This window comes from Sceloporus occidentalis, unplaced genomic scaffold (assembly GCF_023333645.1).
Source record: "Sceloporus occidentalis isolate IW3139 unplaced genomic scaffold, rSceOcc1.0.p SCAF_4, whole genome shotgun sequence".
Lineage (NCBI taxonomy): Eukaryota > Metazoa > Chordata > Lepidosauria > Squamata > Phrynosomatidae > Sceloporus > Sceloporus occidentalis.
In genome coordinates, this window is record NW_028316984.1 from 198142708 (window position 1) to 198165679 (window position 22972).

Genomic DNA, 22972 nt, shown 5'->3' on the forward strand with positions numbered 1-22972 from the left:
GTGTGGCAGCTGTCTCAGGGCACATGTTGGGTATGAGAAAAGGGAAGCAAATTGGCAGTAATTTAGTTTGTAGTTGCTTTTGTTACTGCCAGAGGTGGGGAGAGGTGCTGATGGGGATGTTCTCTCTCACTTGCCAGAATAACTCGGCAAGTAGCTTTCAACACCCATGAATCGTGATGGAAATGCTGGCGGATGATTTGTTGCTCTGCTTTGAGTGACAAAATGTCTTGGAACAACTCCGCCACCCCAGCCAAGCTCTGACTGCAGAGCTTGGCAAAATCACTGCTCCAACCTCTGGAGGAATCCTTGCCTAAAACGCTTCTCAGTCTTGCAAAATTGCAGGAACAGCCAAGACTGAACACTGGCATCTCACCATTCCCCCAGTTTGATAAGTCCCACTAGATGTCTTTTCTTTGCCAGCTGGTGGCTCCAATGCCAGTGGAGTGGTTAGCCCACTTTCTGCCACACTGCAGAATTAATGCAGTTTGACACTACTTTAGCTGTCATTGCTCCATCTTGTGCAGGATGACAAGATGTCATAACTGAGAGGGACAAGGCACTGCAAAATGTAAGACATTCAAGAAACATCATAGAATCATAGAGCTGGAAGAGACCACATGTAATGTAGGACATTTCAAACTGAAAGCTAAAAACACTAATGTAAATGGAAATTCATGCTCCTCAGCCACACTCAGAATGGGGGGCATTTAATATAGTAGGTCATGTCCTGGAAAAGTAGGAGCTCTGGTCACCCTGGCCCTATTGGATCGTGGAATTTGGAGTTTCTTGGGACACCAGAGCTCTCTGACAGAGAAGGCTAAATATCTCACATAACAACAAATCCCAGAATTCCATAGCACTGAGCCATGAGAGTTAAAGCGGTGTCAAAGCACATTCATTCTGCATTGTAGATTCAGCCCACATGCTTATTGATGGTCTCAATTTATTCTTATTCTTTATATGCATTTCAACCTGTGCTGGTTGGCCATCTTCAGGGGATTCATTAAAAATAAACACACACACACACATATATATATACTAACTTTAAAAATTTTACAACACATAAATAGAAATATTATACTTATAAATATTTAGTATTAGATTGCATACATACCATTAATTCAAACATCAGCAAAACCTTCTGGAATTACAAAGACCTTCACTCCAACAGCTGGACCGATAAGCAATGGAAGAAAACAATCTTGAGAATGTTTTATTATCTTTTATTTTCCTCTATTTTCTACTATTTTTTATTATTTCTGACCATTTGTTGAAAGGTATAAATAATTTTAATATCTTAAAATATTGTTTTCTTCTATTGCTTATTACTCCAGTTACGGGAGAAATAAATATTTGCTGATGCATGAATTAAGTTCAGACTTGACAATACTCAGCTATATGGATGAATGTCTGACCCAGGAGAACCCACTGGCAGGCTCATCCCTCACCACTGGCCATACTGGCTAGGATTGATGGGAGTTGCAGTCATGCCCTAATTCAGAGCCATGAACTCACTCAGCGACCACCCCCAAGGCTGTATCAAGGCATGCTTGGGCACCCTAGAGAAGGCACAATGTTGATCACCCTGCCTCCCATTACTGTTAGAGCCTGACCAGCTTCACATGCAAGAACATCTAGGAAAAGGCAAAAGCAATAATATATCTTCCCCTCTGGGGAAAAGCAACTATGTCCAGGGCTTTTTAATAAGGAAGGAAAAGTTAGCTGGTGGAGGATTAGCTGGTGGGAGGGATAGTTCATGGCTGGCTGAACTGGAAGAAATTTAACCACTCTGGCACCAAGCGTAAATGTTAGGGGAATAATAATAAATCTCTCTTTTTTTAAAAAAAAAAATAGGCTCAGTCAGGAAGGCAACCATTCCCGACACCCGCATTTCACCACAATTGAGTCTATGCACACTTCCTGGAAATAAGCCCCACATGAGTCAATGGGACTGAATTGCAGCAGATGGACATAGGATGCCATGGTGCCCTACAGTTTATTTTTAAAGCAGAGGCAGGCAAAGTGTGGTCCTTGGCCACAGGTGGCCCTCAAGGCTGCTTTCAAACTTCTCAGACTGTCTTTTTATTCTGCCGCCCCCGCCCTCCAAAACAGGAGGAATTGCCACACTTGTAATTCCCCAGGAGTGAAATTTCCCCTTTTCATAGTTGCAAGGGCTCCCCAACCCCCACACAATGTTTAACATAAGGAAATACACTACTAGTTTCTATAAGCAGATTATGACTTTCTGTCCACTTTTAAGTTGCTATTGTTATTTGCTTTCATGTTTTGTCAGTTTTGGCCCACTGACAAAGTCTTGCATAAAGTCCATAGGCAGAAACCCGACCTACTGCAGTCATCCATCCCTAGAGATGTCAAGGCTTGGGGTGGTGCAGGGAGAATGGAGAAGTTTGGCGGGGGGGGGACAAGCTGGCATCCAGATGGAAATTTTGTTGTGGATGTATTCACCTATTATGGGGTCTTCTTGACAAGTTTATTCAGAAGGAGCTTGCCATTGCCATCCTCTGAGGCTGAGAGGGTGTGACTTGCCCAAGGTCAGGCCAAACCAAGATTCAAACCCTGGTTTCCAGAATCATCATCCAAAGCTTAAATTACTATATCACACTCTGGAATTTGCAACATCATAAATGCACTTATACTTGCACAGTTGAGAACTCCTGCATTGCCCAATGGTCATATTACTAGGAGGGGAGTGTTGTTGTATCTGCACCATCAAGACCATTGTGCAAGTGGAACGATTGGTGTGGCCATTATGCAATGGTTGTGATGAATAACAGTACATCCCTTAGAATCATAGAGTTGGAAAAGGTCTCATCAGTCACTGAGTCCAACTCACTGTTTAATGCAAGATCTCCAGTTGAAGTATCCCGAGAAGGAAGCTGCCCAGCCTTTTTTTGAAGATGTCCAGAGAAGCAGATCCTACGACCCCTCAAGGAAATCGGTTCCATTGCTGAACTGCTCTCCTTGTCAAGAAGTTCTTTCTAATGTTCAATCAAAATCTGCCCTCCTGTAACTTCAAACTATTTCACTTGGGCCTACCATCAGAGGCAGCAGACAAAAGGTCTGCACCCTCCTCCCAGTGGCAGCATTTTCAACCAGAAAAATTGGGGGGGGGGGGGGGACTGAAAGTTCAAAAATCTGGGGACAGAAATGGCCTGTGGGATATCTTCTTATTGGACTTTATCACAAGGGGGAAATCAGGGGGGGGATCAGGGGTTTAAACTGTCATTATCCCGGGAGAGTTGTGCGGTCGCAAGAAGATTTTCACACACATAGCAATTAAAGAGGATTTATCCTGGGAATAACCAGGTAATAACCAGCAACAAATAATTCACGGGATTTCCTTGTAAATGATTTGTTGCTAGTTATTACCTGGTTATTGCCAGGATAAGTTCTCTTTAATTGTGATGTCATGTGAAAATCTTCAGCATGATCATGCGACTTTCACAGGACAATGACAGTTCAAACCCCCAATTTTCCCAGTGTAATAAAGTCCTCTGATTGATTAATAAAATGATTAAAACCAGGGGTGCATCTACATCAGCAATTCCCAAACTTTGGCCCTCCATTTGTTTTAGACTTCAGCTCCTGACGGTTGGCCAAGTTGTCTGGGGATTCTGAGACTCAAAAGTCCAATACATCTTGAGGACTAAAGTGTGGGAATCGCTGATCTATATAGTAGAAATAATGCAGCTTGACACCGCTTTAACTGCAATGTCTCCATCCTACAGAATCCTGGGGTTTCTAGTTTTGTGAGTCACCAACAGTCTGGCAGAGAAGGCCTAAGGCTTGTAAAACTATGAATCCAAGGATTCCATATGATGGAGCTGCACCAATTAAAGTGGTGCCAAGCTACATTCTTAACAGTGTAGATCCACCCCAAGTTTTCACATATCTATTCCCACAATAGTGTTTTTTAAAACTATATAAGTAAGAGGGTTTTATGTAAGGCAATATATAGTATCTGATTATTGCAGTTCTTGGTCTGGGTTTCCTTTTCTAAGTTCTTTTTATGAGAATGAGTGCTTCATGTCAGCTTGACACTATGGAGAACTGAAAGTTTTTGGAACATTGCAACTTTTGCAACGTTGACTATTTCTTCTGCTTTTATTTACTGTTTGCCTGCTCTTAATAAACTAGCAAAACCAAAGAGATCCCTGAGTTCAAGACCTTGAAGCGCCTTTTGTAAGTCTGTGTGTGCACATGTGTAATATTAAAAAGGAAATTCAATTTGCAATTCTTATTTACATAAAGGGTTCTTTAATACATGTTATGTTCCAGAAGCAACAAAGTGACTTTCAACCTGTAAAAAGTGCTAATTTCACATTTTTCCAACTTTTCTGAATAGGTCCAAATCTTCCCATCCAACCTCACCCCAAAAAACAAAAGAAAAGTTGTTTACCTATAGCTTTAAAATTTCTGGAAATTTTACATCTCTACCCATGCTAGCCCTAGTCTAAGGTATCCTTGACAGGGAATGAAAACATGCCCTCCACCTATCCCAGTTTAGCAGCAACAGTCCTGAATAATCTTCTAATCCCACTTATCCAATTGTTTTAATGTCCCAGTTTCTCACTCCTCCTCCCACTTTCCCCCTTTGTTAATTTCAATTGCTGCAAACTAAGTTCAAAGGAAAAGTGGATTGCACTCAATTAATTAACTTTTCCAGTAGGCTCATGCAAAAGCAAACTGCTGCAGCCTCTCTTAGCTTGCTTTTTCCTCATTAATAACTTTTGCCATCTTGACCCCACTTGGATGTTGCTTGGCCACATGTCCTGGTTTTCATCTTGGAAATACTGGTGAGTATGAGCAACTAGTAGCACCTCTCTCACCCACCTTCCTCCTTCACACGAACAGCCTCTCCTAGCTTGGGTGGTCTTCCTCATTAATATTTTTTACCATCTTGACCACACACTGAGGTTGTTTGGCAACAAGAGTCATGGTTTTCATTTGTGAAATGTTGGAAGGTATGTAAAAGTGTACCATGCAATTGTCATGGGACAGTGCAGATAATTATGACACTAGCTACATTTGCACTGCGGAAATAATGCGGTTTGACACCGCTTTAACTGCCATGGTTCAATGCTATGGGATACTGGGATCTATTATTTTGTGAGATATTTAGCCTTCTCTATCAGAGAACTCTGGTGCCACAATAAACTACAAATCCCAAGATTCCATAGAATGGAGCCATGACAGTTAAAGGGATGTCAAACTTCATTATTTCTGCAGTGTCTGTCTCTCCAGGTGAAAACAGGAAGTAACCAAGAGATGATGACCTCTCCCTTTACCTCTGTTCCTTTCATCTACTTTGATTTGCTCTCTAGATTTGCATGGTTGAGGTGCAGGGGGTTATGCTAGGCATCACCCCACACTTTTTAAAATCTTAGTCCTTTGTTTAGCTCGATTTTTTTAGCATGATCAGCACTGAGAGGATGGTGAAGGAAGGCTGGAAAAACAGAGGCTTTAGGTGTCATGTTTCAGCAGCAGGTCTGCAGTGAAGAAGGCAATAAAGCCTCAACTAAGAAAGAATGGGATTATACTCTGGTCTAGCCTATTTTACTGTAACTGTGGGTACAACAGGCAAGGTAAATAGCACCTGGCTCCAGAATCGCCTACTGAACATATTTGTCGCAAAACAGGGAGCAAAGGGGAGACCAGGTACGGCTCCCACACCAGTTACTCCCAGCACATTTATTTTGACTTGATTTGATTTGATTGACTGATTGTTCCTTTCCAGGACTCTTTTGTGAAAAATTTGCAAAACATCCTGGGTTTTGTACCAAAAAATGGTTTTACACAAAAAGAAATTCTAGCATTTTGCATAAAAAACAGTACATCTTGGTCCAAATACACAGTTCCATGTGCAAAATTGGTATTTTGTGCAAAAAAAAAAAAAAAAAACACAACCACCAAGGGTTTGTTTTGGGAGGGGGTGCACAAAATGAAAATGTTGCATTTACAAAGGCGGATTGCTAGCCACCGCTATCAATAGAGAATCGGACATAATCACAGACAGGCGTGTAACTAGGTGCATGCAAGGGTGAGGACTGCACTAGTGATACCTCAGATGGGGTGTCACCTGATGCACTGGTGGAAAGAGGCTACTTTCTGTGTCTAGTGGATCTGCTGGCTGGCCAAGAAAGTAAGGGGCTGTGCACACTGGTGGAAAACGCCGGGATGGGGACGGAATTGGGGCATAGCGTCCATATGACACACACCAAGCTCCACCCCCAGGGCAGCTTGACGCTGCGCACCACACCACACAGCACATGGCAGCATGGTGCTCCTCTGGTGCTGTGTCCACATGACACAGCACTAAAGGAGCACCAGAAAGCCACACTGCTGCGGCTATCTCATCCTTTGCAGGATGAGAAGCCACATCCTTTGCAGAAGCCACTTTTTGTAACTCCTTTTTGCAACCTGCAAAGGCCAGATCAGGGCTGCACCATATGGTTGCTGCAGCCCTGATGTGGCTGTAAAAGGGACAGCTGCAGGCCACCCCTTAGGGGCCATCTGCACAACTCCTAAGTCCCTTTCCTGCCCAGCCAGCAGCTCCATCAGACCTGGAAAGACTGTTGAAGAAAGGAGAGGGTTTTTTTTAAAATATGCACACCAGATATCAAATATACTAGGTATGCCACTGATCACAGGATGATCTTTGACCAGGTTTATATTGTTGTAAAAGATCCAGATTCTTAAACATAAATCCCTGGTTGATTAGGGAGTACAGGGAGAATCACTTAAGATAGGTACCTTCTGATTCCAGCCTATCCAGCTCATAGGTGGCAGCTGTGGTTATCTGGTGTGTGGCAGGAACGGTGGTCTTCCTTGTGGCTGATACCAAGGAAGGTGGGGCAGCCATGGCTTCATTCGCTCCAAGAATCTCTTCTGTCCAAACTCTTAGTTCAGCTGGAGATGTGGGCGCTTCAGCGATGGAAGTGACCTCTACCTTTCCTAGAGCTGTAGCACGCTCTGCAAGATGAAGGGTGAACAAGACAAATGCCTTAGATAATGATTCCAGACTGCCCATGCATCTTCCAATTTGCTTAACTGAAGGTAATGGTTGTGACCTGCAAACCTAAACAGCTTGGAGCCAGGATATGTGAAAGATTTGTTGTTGTTAATTGCCATCAGCTTCGACTTATGGCGACCTTATCAATGAGAGGTCTCCAACCCACTGAGTCATCAACTGTCCTACTCAGGTCTTACAAACTCAGGGCCACAATTTTCTGGTTTGAGTCAGTCCATCTGTAATGCGGTCTGTCTCTTTTCCTACTCCCTTTTGCTCTACTGAGCATTATCATCTTTTCCAATGAGTCATGTCATCTCACAATATGTCCAAAGTACAGCTGTCTGTATCCATGGATTCAATCATCCACAGGCTGAAAATATTTTAAAATATATAAATTCCAAAAAACAAACCTTGATTGTGCCATTTTATATAAGGAACACCATTTTACTATGCCATTATATTTAATGGGACTTGAGCATCCACAGATTTTGGTATCCACAGCTGGTCCTGGAACCAAATGCTAGTGGATACTAAGAGCCTGCTGTATGAGAGCCTCAGTTTAGCAATTTTGGGTTTTAGTTAGAATTCAAGCTTCATTTGCTTTCAGACCCATTAACTTGTCTTTTTGGTGATCCATGGTATCCATAGAACTCTCCTCCAACTCTCCTCAAAGGAGTTCCTTCTCTTCCTATCAGATTTCTTCACTATCCAGCTTTTACAACCATACATAGAAATAGAAAATATGAAGGCATGACTGACTGAAAGACTGCTGCCACTTTCATGTGTGTTTGTATGTACCTTCAAGTTGTCTGTCAACGTATGGTAACTCCATGAATTTCACTGGGTTTTCTGAGTGCAGGAATATTCAGAGGTGGTTTTGCCAGTTTCTTCCTCTGAAATCTAGCCTACAGCACCTGGTTTTTGTTGGCGGTCTCCCATCTAAGCACTAACTAAGGCTGACCCTGCTTAGCTTCCAGGATAAGGCAGGATCTGGTGTCATGAGCCTGTCTGAAGTATGAGATGTTCAGCAGTAGCCCTGTTGCATGTTCCATCATGCCACAAACATAGGCTGGTGGGCACATGTGGCAGCATCTCAACTATATGGGTTAGGTCAGCATGATGTAGTAGTTTGGGTCTGAATCTTAGCTCAGCCATGAAAACAACAGGGTAACCTTGGGCCAGTCACATTGTCTCAACCTCAGAGGGTGACAATGGCAAACCCTCTCTGAAGAAACTTGCCAAGAAAGCCCTGCGATAGGGTTGCCATATGTCAGAAATGACAGCAAACAACACAGAACACACTCCAGGCTATTTGGCAGACTGTATCTCCCTATATGAGCCTGGCCAGGCCCTGAGATCCTCAGAAGAGCCCCTTCTTTCAGTTCCACTGCTGTCACAAGTACAGTTGGTGGGGACAGAAGAGAGGGCCTTCTCGGTGGCTGCCCTCAGACTCTGAGACTCCCTTCCCTGGGAGGCCTGGATGGCCCCCTCTTTGTTGTCCTTCCATCTGCAGGCAAAACCCTTTTTATTTCAATAGGCTTTTAAAACAGAACATTCTTAAAGAAAGGGAAAAGGGGTGCTGTGTTTTAAACTGAACTGTTTTTATTTGCTTTTTTATCTATTAAAATACATTATATTCTTTTAACTGGAGATGTGAATCATTTTAATATTATGAATGTTCGCTTTTGGAATGTTTTTAACTGTATTGTTCTTTTAAATTGTAAGCCGCTGTGGATCCCAAATTGGGGAGAAAGGTGGAATGCAAATAAAAATGACAGCAACATGAAACACCCTTCCAAGAGATGTCAGGTGGCTCCAACCCTTTTGAGTTTCCAGCAGGTAGAGAATACATTGTTGTTTTGACTGGACTTTGGTTCTTATAACCAGCAGTGGCACCCAGCCTCTGCATGGTTTTTAATGGCTTTTTACTATTTTTAATAAGCATTGTGAGTCTATTTTTAAGGGGGTTTATTTATGTAGTTAATATCTTAACTGTTTTTGTCAATATCCTTCTTGAATGGGGGCTCCCAGAACTGGACACAATTCCAGATGAGGTCTGACCAAAGCAGAATAGAGTGGCACTATTACTTCCCTTGATTTAGACACTATATTCCTATTGATGCAGCCTAGAATCACACTGGCTTTTTAGCTGCTGCATCACACTGTTGTCTCATGTTCCACTTGTAATCTACTAAGACTCCTAGAAGGCAGAATTTAATACCTTCTCCATGCATAAAATGTAGTCCTGCAATGGAGTATGGGCGCCTAGACATATGAAGCAAAAATACTATAAACTAACCTGTAGCATCCAGTGTTTCAGCAACAATAAAATGAGTGGCAACAGGGGATGCAGTATTTGCAGAGATTTCTGACTTCTTCAACAGCGGGGATACGCTGGAAATGGTTGGAATTGGGGTTACTGTCTCTCTTTCTTCCTCTGTCACCTGATGTTGTCCTGTAGCCTCCTGGGTAATGGAGCCTCCAGGTGTCACACCCGATAACAGGTCATCAAAGTTGTGAAATGTTGTTGCTACCTCTTTTGTGATGCCTGTGAGAATGAAAGAAATACATAACAAGAGAAACATGCCTGCTATGGGACACATTTAGGAGCTGCACATAAAATGCCACATGCAGATGGGATGCATAGGTGCATGTCGTGTTGTTGGTTGCATATAGGGTTACCAGGTCTCAGGGTGCTGTCCTGAGTCCGCAGTGTTTATGGGTCACCTCTGGGTGACAAACAGAGGTTCAACATCTCTGGTTTTCATGGAGTCACATTTGGGTGGCAGACAAGGCTGCACACAAACCTCAGGCAGGCAGTCTTTTAGTGGCTTTGCAAAAATTAATTGATTTAAATTAAATGTTGCAATTGCCAAAGACATTGATTTCCAATCAGGAAAATACATTTTGCCTATGTATGTGTTCCAGTCATAAACTGTGAGCAATCATGCCTGCTATTTAGTGCACAATGCTTAATGGTATTACCAGCCATGACATAACCAGGAGCTGTCCCTGTTTATCAAGTTTTGGCCCAGAAATGTCAGGATGTGGGATGACTGTGACCTAATACTCTCCAACATTTCACAGAAGAAAACTGTGACATGTGGCCATGCAATATCACAATGTGATCAACGTGGCAAGAGTTCTTAATGAGGAAGAACGCATAATCTAGGACAGTGGTTCCCAACCTGTGGGTCGGGACCCCTTTGGGGGTCGAATGACCCTTTCATGGGGGTCGCCTAAAACCACTGGAAAACACTTATTTAATTACAGTTATGAAGTAGCAACAAAAATAATTTCATGGGTTTGGGTCACCAAGACATGAAGAACTATATTAAAGGGTCGCGGCATTAGGAAGGTTGGGAACCACTGATCTAGGAGATGCTACAGCAGTTTTCTTTTATCTGAGCCTACTGGGGAAATCAAGACACCCTCCTCTCCTAACTGAGTACAGACTATTTTTGCACTTTGAACTCAGTTTGCTGCAGTTGGAGTATGCTGAGGACAAAGGAGGCAAGGAGGGGAGATGAGAGAAACTGGGTCATTGTAAAAGCAGTTGAAAAAGTGGAATGACAGAAGAGTAATCAGGACAGTGCCTGGGTGCATCTGCACTGTATAAATAATGCAGTTTAGAACCACTTAAAATTACAAATCCTAAAACTGTTGTTGTCGCTGTTGTTGAGTTCCTTCAAGACATTTCCGACTTATGGAGATTCTAAGGTGAACCTATCACAGGGTTTTCTTGGCATGTTTCTTCAGAAGGGGTTTGCCATTGCCATCATCTGAGACTGAGAGAGTGTGACTTGCGCAGGTTCACCCAATGGCTTTGCATGGCTGAGTCAGGATTAGAACCCTGGTCTCCAGAGTTAGACTATGACTCTGGCTCTCTAAGATGGAATTGCAGCACTTAAAGTAGTATCAAACTGCATTATTTCTACAGTGTAGATTCACTCAAATTGAGGTGGTTGATGGGTAAAAGACCTGGCAATCTGCCCATTTGGTTGTGTTCAGTGGTACAACATTGCCCCTTAGAACAGAGATTATTTAGCACAACCAATGCATAAAGCCACAGGCACAGACAGTATATACAATGCCAAGGCAGGATCTTGGTTTTTCAGATTTTCATCAGAGGCACTGGACGTTTCCCTTCTGTCTTCTTAGCTCTTGCAATAAACGTTGACAGAAGATTCTTATCACTGCAGCCACAACACTGCAGAAGAGCAGCCAGGATGCACCAATCTGCTTGCCTTTACGGGTCTGTGGCTTTTTTGCTCCAGTACCCACAACATTATGTGGCCTCTGTTGATCTTTCTTTTGCAGAAAGCAGAGGAAAAGCAAATGGGAAGAGATGATTTCAGTCTTGGAGATTCTTGGGCAGCTGTTGGAAGAAGTGCAGGGAGGGGGGAGACAGCATGATTCAGCCTACTTTCCTGCCACAATACTTTATCCCCAAAAAAGAGTTTATTTCTTTGTGCCAGCTAATTTCATAAGAGCAATTGTTGCCTGGACCCAGGCCCAACCACAATGTGCTGCAGTGGCACAGAAACAGCCATAAATAAATAAATAAACTTGGAAGGAGCCTGCAGGAATCTCACAGCAGTCATTGCTCCAGACTGCAGAGTCTGAAGGTCAAACACTTCTTTTCTTCCACACTGTATTGGTGAGACTTAGCAAGGTAAAACAATGCAGAAAGCTATGGGGAAACACACACTCTCCAACAGTCCTGATTGGGCAGGGACAGTCCCGAATTACTCCTCTGTCATCCCACTTTTTTCAACTGCTTTTAAAATGTCCCGGTTTCTCTCTCTTCCTCCCACTTTCACTTTCCATCCTCAGCTTATCTCAGCTGCTGCAAACTAAGTCCAAAGAATGAGAGTAGTTTGTATTCAGTCAACTCAGCAAGCGGAAGAGGAGAGGCGTGCTTGGAATCATGCTCTTCCCAGTAGATGCAGGCAAAAGCAAACTGCTGCAGCATGTCCTAGCTAGTATGTTTTCCCAAAATTAAGAACGTTTGCCAACCTGGCCACACTCTGATGTTGCTTAACCAAACATGTCCCAATTTTCAACTGCAAAATATTGTAGGGTATGGAAACACCAATCACACACTGCCATGCCCACCTTTCTTTTTCCAGGAACGTTTAGGGTAGAAAAAGAGAGAATATGAAATAGATGCACTGGCATCTCTTCCAACAGCCTCTGTTTACGATTTACTGACCCTGTCTCCATCATATATTTCCTTTTGCTGTTTAAAGTGCTTTGTTATAATATATTATTACTATTCTTATTCTTATTATTATTATTTTCATATTTTAAAAAAAAAACAGTAACAACAGTTGTACAGTTGGCCCTCCACATTTGCAGATTTGACTTTTGCAGATTAGACTGCTTGCAATTGTGATCAATATGTTCTCCCTAGGAATCTCTAGGTCCACCAGGGCAACTCTGACAGACGTTGACAATAGTTTGTGCTGGAGACATAGAAATTCCTAGAGAAAGCACTTCTCTAGGCATTTGTAGGTCCTAAGGCATGATTCTATGATCAACATCTGGCAGATGTGGACCCTAGAGTTGTACAGAGGTTTTCTCTCAGGTAAAACGAATAGTATTTTTTTTATCTGTACTTTTTCCACATTCATGAGGGTCCTTCAACCTTAAACCCAGTGAATGTGAAGGGGTCGTTGTATATCATTTACATAAGATGGAAGAAATATTCTCTTTAACACAAAAATAAGAGAAACATTTCCCCTCAATTTATCCTGTCCATCTATTTCTTGGTTACATTACATCTCGCTTTAGAAATAAAGAATAATAATAATAATAATAATAATAATAATAATAATAATAATAATACTTCTCATCTTATCCCAATGAATTTCATTATGCTTATTGATTCCCATATTATGTCTCCTGCTTCTGGGGTTTTTTTTCCTGCTATGTATTCAGCGCTCTTACTCTATTTTGTTGCTTTTTCATCTTCTTTTTCACAATTTTCTTATGGATTTTTAAAAAATTTGGCCACATAGCTTTCCAAAGTGCTTTTGTTAACAATTTTTTAAAGTACAATTTGTAACGGTCATCATTTACACAGTCCAGCATCCTCTGTCAGCAAGCAAAGACGTTTTTTTGCCCAGGTGCTTTATGGTGCAGAAATATGGGGATCAGATATCAACACTGTCAAAACCTTGGAAATATTACAAAACAAATTTCTCTGAAAGCTCTGCACTTTACCAAATGGAACTCCTGCATCTTTTTTGCGCACTGAATTTGGCTTCCCCTTAGTTAAAACAAGAATAGACTTTACACAGATAAGATATTTTAAACATATTACTATCTCACCAACTAATCGTCTCCCAGCATTGTGTTACTTGGAAATGTGCAACAATCAGTTCTGGAAATCAAGTTTTCAAATTCTTTTACAATAATATAACTTCTCTGAGTTGAACACTGTTATTGGCGTGGATAAGAGGCAATTAAGGGAATTCCTCTTTTGGACTGATTCAAGAAAAGATCTGCAGTCAATTAGGACCTCACAATTCTCCTTTTGGTTCTCCTTTTTGAAGACTGAACATTTCAGAGCCAGATATTTGACTAAACCCGTCGCCTACTATGAGAATTGCCTTCACTGAGCTACGACTTCAAGTAATGCCTACTGTGGTTCTAGATGGACGCTACAACAAAGTGCCTTTGGAGAACAGACTATGCATCTGCAGTCAGCCTCAAGTGGAGGATACTGTTCATTACTTGTTAATTTTTCCATTGTACAGCGACCCTAGAAAGAAATCTTTAACACCCTTTCTGACAAACAAAAGTGGGAGCTCTACTGTTGATTTGGTCCAATTCCTTTTGAGTGATACCAACGACTGTGTAACACATAGAGTGGCTCTTTTTGCCATGGCTGCAAAAAAGATTAGAAAGAGAGAGTTAAATAAAATTGCCATAAATTGCCAGGGAAAAGCCAAATATTAATTAGATTTTATGATTATATCATATTTGCTTACTAATATCCAGGAAAGATGTCTCTTTTTCCATTTGCCCTTTTTAACAGTTAACTATTTTTAACTGCATATTAAATGTTGGGACATTTTTTGTCCTTTGTATTCTGTGCCTTTTGTTTTAAATGTTAAATGTTTTATGCTTTTTGATAAGCTCATTTTGTCATGGCCTTTGGCTAGTACAATACTTGAACTTGGTTTATAGAACTGAACATTTTTTAAAGAATGGGTTTTTTAAAGGGTACCATACTGTTTTAATTGTGGTGATTTTAAAACTGCTTTTTATTGTTATTAATTTTATGTTTTATTTTTTTTAAGATGCTGAAAATCTAATTCCATTTTTAATATCGATCCTTTGTATGCTTTAATTATATTGCATTCGTTTTAATTTGTAAGAGGTCCTGAGTCCAAGTTTTGGAGGAAAGCAAGTTATAACCATAGGCCAGAATCTACTCTCACATTGTACATTATGCAACTTTATGCATACATAGCTGTTTAGCAGAGGCTCAAGAAACCATTTTGTGAATTGTAAAGAATCATAACAAGACACTGGCCAGTGCGTCTTGATGTGTATCAGGGATGATCAATGCGCCTCGGCACTCCCTAGTTGGTATCGTTATGCAGCGGTACCATTATGCATTGGTAACAGTTCACATCAGTCATTTTGATGTCTCCCTATGTTTTAACAACAGCTCCTTACTGGATACGGACCTTACAGAACTGTCCAATTCTAATTCCATTTATAACTCCTGTATAGGACTCTGGCTAATATTAGTAATAATAGCAATTTATCTCTAGCACACATGTGTAACCATATACACAGAGATCCTTAATGGTGAGAGTCTATGTATGAAACAAGTTGCACAATGAGGACATACTCCTAAGTATTGACCAGCGCAACTGCGTACCCTCCAACTATCACAATTTATCAGGGAGAGTCCCAGTTAATCCTTTCTCATCCCATTTTATTTCAACTGCTTCTAAAATGTCTTGGTTTCTCTTTCCCCCTCCTATTTCCCCCCTTTGTTCTTATTTGGATAGGTGTAAACTGAGTTCAAAGTGTGAAACTAGCTTGGACACAACTCAGCAAGGGATTTGTGAAGGAGTAAAATCTTCCTCTTCCCAGCAGGCTCAAGCAAAAGCAAACTGCTGCAGCTTCCCTTGGCTTGTATGTCTGGAGTTAGCGTTCTGCAAGGAAGATTTCACTCCCTCCTCTCCTCCTGCCCTGCAAACTATTTTTGCATTTCAAACTCAATTTGAAGTAAAATGAGGATGAAGGCAGGAAATGGGAGGAGAAAAAAGAAACTGAGATTTTAAAAGCAGCTGAAAAAGTGGGATGGAAGAATTAACTGGGACTATTCCTACCAAATCAGGGCAGTTAGAGAGTATGACGTGAATTGCTTCTTCTCGAAATGCCCAAGAGCAGCAATTTATCTTTTGAACAGGTTGCAGCCCTTCCCATCCTTGCTGCACCATTTAACATGATTACAAAAAAGGATACTGGGTTTTCAAGACCAGAAGTAAACTTCCAGCCCCTTCCATTTTTTTTATTATTGTGCTTCTTTTCTTTTCTTTTTTTCTTCTTCTTTTTATTGTGTGTGTGGGGAGGGGGGGATGTGAGAAGCCCCCAGACCCAGAGCAGTTTTTCATCTCTGTTTTAAAATGAGAAAACCCCAAAAAGTGTGTAGATGAGGGAAGAAATTAACCTCTTAATGGGACTCCTTGGGTTTGGAAGACACCGGATTTGGTCACGTCGGTTGTGGTAGCAGTCTCTGGAATCAACCTGGGATGGTTTGTCACAACTGGGCCTGCCTTTCCCCCCATATTTCCAGCAGCATCTTCAGCTTTCACTGACGGATGAGTACCATGGACAAAATCCAGACTGGCTGAGAGAGTCGCGGATTCTCCCCCCTGTGTAGATGCCAAGTCTGAGCCAACCTCAGCACCTTTGCTTTCTTTTGCTGGGATTGCCAAAATTCTTGGTGGTGGGACCCTTTTCACATCATCATCATCTTCTTTTTCTCTTTCTGCTGGCGGGTAAAGTTCAGTGACCACATGGAGCTGGTTTGCTGCCTCTGGCAGCATAGCTTTTGCTTGACTGCCGGGTACCAGTTTTGTATCATCCCAGTCGTCGCTCAGTGGCACCGCAGCAGGAACACTTGTAGGAGTGCCAGGGGCCCATTTTGAGTGGCCCTGACTATCAGAGACTTCCACTTCCAAACTTCTACTGCCCTCAGTGGGCTTTGCAATAGAACCTGTGCTTGCTGAAACCAAGAGCCCATCTCTGTTTGGTGTTTGCTCAGAACCCACCAACTGGCGAATTGGAGGGGAAGGGTTTGTGGTGTGGTCACTGGCCATTGTACCAGGAAAACTTGCCATTTTCCCTTGCATGGGTAGTTGGGCGGTCACTGAATCACTGATCCTTTTTCCTCCTTCTGGGATAATGGGCATAAAAACATCCCCATATGGATTCCCTGTAGAGGTAGGTCTTGCTCCACCATCACTAGCTGTCTCTCTTGTGGCACTGCTCGGGAGATCACCATGTATGTTAAAAACTGGAGCAGTCACCGCTGTGGCCTTGGCTGGTCCATTCTGACTCAGCTCCTTATTGGGTCCACTAGTATGGAACTGCCTTTTGCTTTCACCAATCCCTGTCTCTACAGTGCTGTAAACATCCAAACTCTGGCGTCCCAAGAAACCTGAGACACCCAAAATGCTTTGCAATGTTGTTTTAATGGTGGTGGCTGTGTACATTGAACTCTCAGATGGTTCTGCTGAGTCTCCATACAGCCTTTTGGAGACAGGAGTACTGGCTGTTTGCAAAGGTGAGCTGAAGTTATTTTCTTGGCTTGAAATGCTCACATTGGCCGTGTCTTCTAAGCCTTCTGGTAAGGATCTTTGCAGTCCTCTTATGTGCCTTCCCTCTGGACTTCGAAAAGCAAGAGATTGCAAGCTGCAGAGGCTCAGAAGAACAAAGCAGATGGCGATGTACACGGGAAGCCCCATCCGACATTTCATGTTGGAAGAGAAGTTTGCATGGAAACAAGCAAATCCCATGGGACCAGAGAACGAGCCCTAGAAACAAGAAGCAAAAGAGATCCCTTGGTTTCTTTTTCCTTGCAAAATTAGCATTTTGGAATTGAAATGAAATGCCAAGTACAGTCCTGCCAGTTATAGCTATCTACCTACCATCTGGGAAAGCCGACTATCTTCTCTGCATATTTGTCTAACAAGAGCTCACATGCAAAGATCAGGTACTGCAATGATATCCTCCAAGGGGAAATCTCTTCCCCCAGAAACTTAAAAATGGTACTTTGAAAAGGAAGGAAGACTTCCACCATGGATAAATAGGGGTTCCTTCTGACAGAGGACTCTGAGTGAACAGCATTGTGTTTGAACTGATCTTAAGGAGAAAAGACAGAAGAAACAGAGAAAATACAAAAGGGCTACATAATGAAGACCATGGTGTCTAGACCAGATTTTGGGGAAATTACTCATTTGGATTGCAGCTGCCACTGCACCACCAACAATAACAGCACAGCATAAAGCATCCTAGCATAATATGGGGAAAGGAGAAACAAACAAATGTACATGTTTCAATTGGCTTCCTAACATCGTAAATTGACCTAGGTTGGATCAGCTGACGTAGATCAACTCATTACCTTGGCAAGGGTGGGCAACTGCAGAGGGGCAGGAGGTCATTTGCTTCCTCCTGTATCTCCCTGGCATACTGGACCATCATCCTTCACAGAGTCATAGAATGTTAGAGTCGGAAAAGACCCCAAGGGCTATCCAGTCCAACACCCTGCCATGCAGGTATACGCAAAGCACTCCTGATATATGGCTATCCAGCCTCTGCCCAAAAACCTCCAAAGAAGGACTCTCCACCACTCTCCAAGGGAGTGTATTCCACTGACAAACAGCTCTTACCATCAGGAAGTTCTTCCTAATGTTTTGGTGGAATCCTTTTTCCAGTAGCTTGAATCCATTTCTCCATATCCTAGGAGTTTATGAGACAAGGGGAATTGGAAGTCCGATGGCAATCTGAATGCAACCATGGGGTTTAACATTATTGTGTGATAACCCACTACACACAAATTCGGGCAATGGGAAGTCAGTCCGAACGTAATCATGTGGTTTCATGTTATTGCGTGATAGACTGCCACATGCAAATTCGGGCAATGGCATGCTATTTCTGGGCAATGGGGAGCCAGTTGGAATGCAATGTGTATTCATGTAATTGCGCGAAAATAGCGACTTTAAGTGAATGCGTTCTGGCCCCACTTTCTTTTCATTCTAATTTAAGAGAAATTCCTCCCATTTGATAAACTCCCTAGTGTCTAGAGCAGTAAAAAGCAATCTTCTTCCATCCTCAATAAACATGGCTACCATGCCACTCCTTAACCTTCTCTTCTCCAAGCTAAGCATACCCAGTTTCCTAATCTGCTCCTCATGGGGCTTGGTGGTTTCCAGACCTTTCATCATTTTGGTTGCCCTCCTATGGACACGAGCCATCTTGTCAATGGCTACATCTGCACTCTAAACATAACCCAGTTTGACACCTGTGGAATCCTGGGATTTGTAGTTTTGTGAGCCATTTGGCCTTCTCTGTCAAAGAGTTCTGGCACCACAACTATAAGATCTAGGATTCCATAGGATGGGGCTATGGCAGTTAAAGTGGTATCAAACTGGATTATTTCTGCAGTTTGGGTGGCCTCCAAAACTCTTCAATTTTGGTGCCCAGAACTGGATACAGTATTCCAGGTGAGATCTGACTAAGGCCGAATAGAGTGGTACTATTACTTCCCTCAATCTAGACACTATACTTCTGTTGATGCAGCCTAAAGTTATATTGCCTTTTTTAGCTGCTGCATCATACTGTTGACTCATGTTCTGCTTGTGGTCTTCTAACATACAACTCCACCTTGATCCCTTTCACATGTACAAGCCAGGTGTCACCCATCCTATATCTGTCCATTTCATTTTTTTTCTGCCCAAGTGTAGTACCTTATCTTATCTCTGTTGAAATTCATTCTGTTAGTTTTGGCCCAAGTCTCTAATCTGTTTTTGACTTCTGATCCTGTCCTCTGGGGTATTAGCTGCTCCTCCTAATTTGGCGTCATCTGCAGATTTGATAAGCATGACATTCCATCATCCAATACACCAGAAGTGTCATCACATCACTTCCAGCTGCCATTTTGGACTGACTTATTTGTTTTTTCGGCAGGTTGATGGCTGCTGGGAGGGCAAATAAAATAAACTACTGGACTTGCAGTCAGTTTTGGATCAACGTGGCCAGTTTTCAGGGGCAAAAATATCACCTGAAAAACAGCATTATAATGTATTGTCTTAGGGCTTTGAAGGGGTTCAGGAGATGCATGCTTGGGTCCCAAGGGCCACATGCAGCCCCCAGGTTGCATTTTGCCCACCTTTGCCTCCCTTGTCTTAAATTACCTTCAGTGTAGTTCCAGTATAAAGGAGAATGGATGGCTGTGGAGATGGGAACTGGGAGGCGGATTTGGCTGCTGCATCTGAGACCAATACAGTAGCAAAGTGCTTTGTATGTTCAGTGTCAACACCTTCACCCTGGCAGTTTACAGAAAATGTCATCCAGGCTTCTGTCTCATTGGAGAAGTACTGCAGGCGACTGTCAGCTGCCATCTCTCTACACTTTGCAGCCTTCCTGTCCCTGGCTTAGTCAGAAACAACAATTGGTGCAGCAATTAAAATGTCTAACAGACTGCTTTAATGGAGTGCTCTCATTTTCAATCCAGGAGCAACTAATCTGAAACTGCTCAGGAAGAAGTGTTAGGCTTAAACATGCTTTAAAAAACACACCTACTCCGTAAAAAGATAGGAAGTATATTATTGGGGCTGGATCTGCAATGCAGAAATAATACAGGTTGAGACCACTTTAACTGCTATGGCTCAGTGCGATAGAATTCTGGGATTTGTAGATTTGTGAGATATTTAGTCTTCTCTGTCAGAGAGCTCTGATGCCACAATAAACTACATTTCCCACAATTCCATAGCACTGAGCCATGGTAGTTAAAGTGGTATCAACCAGCCTTTAACTGCCCTGTCTCCATCCGGTGGAATTATGGGAATTATGTTTTCTTGTGGCACCAGAATCCTTTGACAGAGGAGGTTAAATGTCTCAAAAAACCACAATTCCCATAATTCTGTTGCATTGTGCCACGGCAGTTAAAGTGGTTTCAATTTGGATTATTTCTGCAGTGCGGATGAAGCCTGGGAAGAGATAACAAGTGGTGAGGGGAAGAAAAGAGAAAGAGATGCAAATTTGCCATATATCTCTTAGTTTCTAATGAGCAAGGATTTAGAAATGTCAGCTCATCTAGCAATCTTCCTCCTTACCGATTTCTAATTAGAAAAAAAGATTGAGACAAGTATATTGTATAAATTAGCAGATCAATAATGCCCAGTGGCATGTGTCAGCCTTTCTGGATGAATGCAGATTATTTTCACACCTCACCTGTCCTAGTTGGTGCTCCACAATTAAGAATGTTTAGAAGGAGACTGCAAAGGGTAGTAGGAGGGGAGGATGGAGGAGGATGTGGATTGTGTAAGCAAACCCCATGCCCAATTAATCTCTGAGTGTAAAATTTGTCCTAGACAAAGACCTAGATCCTGTAGTACCAAGTTGAACTGATTTCATTTTCACAAGTGGCTGGTACAGTTGCCAGGTCAGGACTCTCCTCGGCCTTGAAACTACGGCATGATACATTAGGCATCAACCACCTTGCAGAGAAAATGCTGTTCAATTTTTTTAAAAACACCACCATATTTAGTTGTTGTTGTGCCTTCCAGCTTATGGCAACCCTAAGGCAAACCTATCCTGGATTTTTCTTGGCAAGATTTGTTCTGAGGAGGATTGTCATTGCCTTTCCCAAAGGCTGAGAGTATATGACTTGCCCAGGGTCACCCAGTGTGGTTCATGGGTCAACTGGGAATCAAACTTGACCTACTTTCGATCTTAGGCTGGTGCAGCAACAGGGGGGTGTTCAATACCTGCCTGCCACTGCGACATATAGTTGCTGCCACCATACACCCCTTACCTTCCATGGTTGTCAGTTCTGGTCTGAAGGTGCCCACCGCCATCCATAAGAATGGAAATAAGGCATCTGGCTACACCCAGATGTCCCTTCCCAATGTCACGGGCCATGGCAGGGGCCTTCAGAGTGAACACGGCAGCAGGCAAGAGGGCACAGTCCCATGCAGTCTGCCAACTGTTGTGGTGGGGTTTCCAGGAAACTCCTCTGCAAACAGCTTGTCTTTTTGGACCATGCTGGACTAGAATTGGTTCAGAACCACTGAATCAGTGTCCAGATTGGCTGATTTTGGTCTGGGGTTATTGGCCTGTATTGTCCATGCAGAACAACACAGGTCTGGGGGGAACATGGGCCTTTTGGCCCGTGCGTTCAGCACAGCAGTAATCCAAATGGGATGTACCACTGGAGCCAGATCCAATGTCTCAAGGAACAGGCACAGTTAGTGCAGTAGCATTAAATGTGCAAAAGCAATCCTAGCCACCACAGAAACCTGGGCCTCCAGGTCCAAATCTGAGCACACGAGTTCCCAAAAAATGCAAACTTTCAGGGTTTAACTCAGGCTGAATCTCTATTCTCTGATCTGCCTTCTCACTAGGAGCACCTCTGCCTTGTTTGGATTAATTCAAAGACATAGCCATGTTAGTCTGTAGAATCAGTATGTAGAGAGATCTTGTAGCACCTTTGAGACCAACTGAAAGAAGTTGGCAGCATGAGCTTTTGTAGACTTCAGTCTACTTCCTCCAAAAGCATCTGAGGAAGTAGACTGAAGTTTACAAAAGCTCATGCTGCCAACTTCTTTCTTTCAGTTAGTTTCAAAGGTGCTACAAGATCTCTCTACATACTTGTTTGGATTAAGTTTCAGTTACAGTTGGCCCACCACATTTGCAACTTTGACTTTTGCTGATTTGATTAGTTGTAGTTTTGATTAACATGTTCTCCCGAGGAATATCTAGGGAGCAACTCTGCCAGAAGTTGACTATAGAATAGTGCTGGAGAACCTAGATGTTCCTAGAGAAAACACTTGAGGCATTTGTAGGTTCTCCAGTATGATTCTGTGATCAACTTTAGGCAGATGTTGACCACAGCATTGCACTGGAGGACCTGGAGATTCCTAGACAGGTGTTCTCTCAGGTAAAAAGAATAGTGTTTTTTATTTGCTGTTTTTTCACAGGAGTCCTTTGCACCTAACCCCATTGAATGTGGGGTGACAGACACTGGTGACAGACACTGATTTAGAACCAGGACAGCCTCCTTGGACCAAGATGGAAAGGAGCATGGTGTCATCCACATATTGATGGCACTGCACTCCAAAACTCTGGACAACCTCTCCCAGTATTTTCATGTCAAATAGCATGGGGGACAAAACAGAACCCTAAGGGAACTCACCCTAAGGGTCAAAAACCAGGGGGTCAGAGCCTCTCAAGCACCACCTTCTGGGTTCATCCCTCAAGGAAGGAACAGAGCCAGTGTACAACAATGCCTCCAAGTCTCATCCCAGTGAGCAGGGAAATGGTATCAAATGTCACTGACAGGTCCAGCAGAACCAACAGGGACACACTCCCCTGACCAGTTCCCTGCATAAGTCATCCACCAAGGCAACCAAAGCTGTCTCTGTTCCGTAACCAGGCCTGAAACCAGATTGAAATAGATCTAGATAATCCATTTCACCTCTGGAGTTGGAAGGTCACTACACACTGCAAAACCTTGCCTAAAAATGGTGTGGTAAACACTAGCCGATAATTATCTATTACGGAGGGATTCAGAAATGGCTTTTTCAACAGTAGCTTAACAACTGCATTCTTACAGGTAGTTGGAACTCTACTTAATAATAATAATAATAATAATAATAATAATAATTTATTTCTATTTTCCGCCTC

The 22972-nt window shown here is 42.6% G+C and overlaps 1 protein-coding gene across 2 annotated transcripts in view; it reads right to left on the reverse strand.

Moving 5' to 3' along the window:
* Positions 1–22972, reverse strand: part of ARMH4 (armadillo like helical domain containing 4) — a 55711-nt gene that overhangs the window by 28172 nt on the left and 4567 nt on the right. For both annotated transcript variants that reach the window (XM_089522843.1, XM_089522842.1), the window contains exons 2-4: positions 15732–17100; positions 9333–9581; positions 6775–6993 (exon numbers count right to left, since the gene is read on the reverse strand). In XM_089522843.1, the coding sequence (XP_089378969.1) occupies positions 6775–6993; positions 9333–9581; positions 15732–17100 (1837 nt within the window). The remainder of the gene's footprint in view (positions 1–6774; positions 6994–9332; positions 9582–15731; positions 17101–22972) is intronic.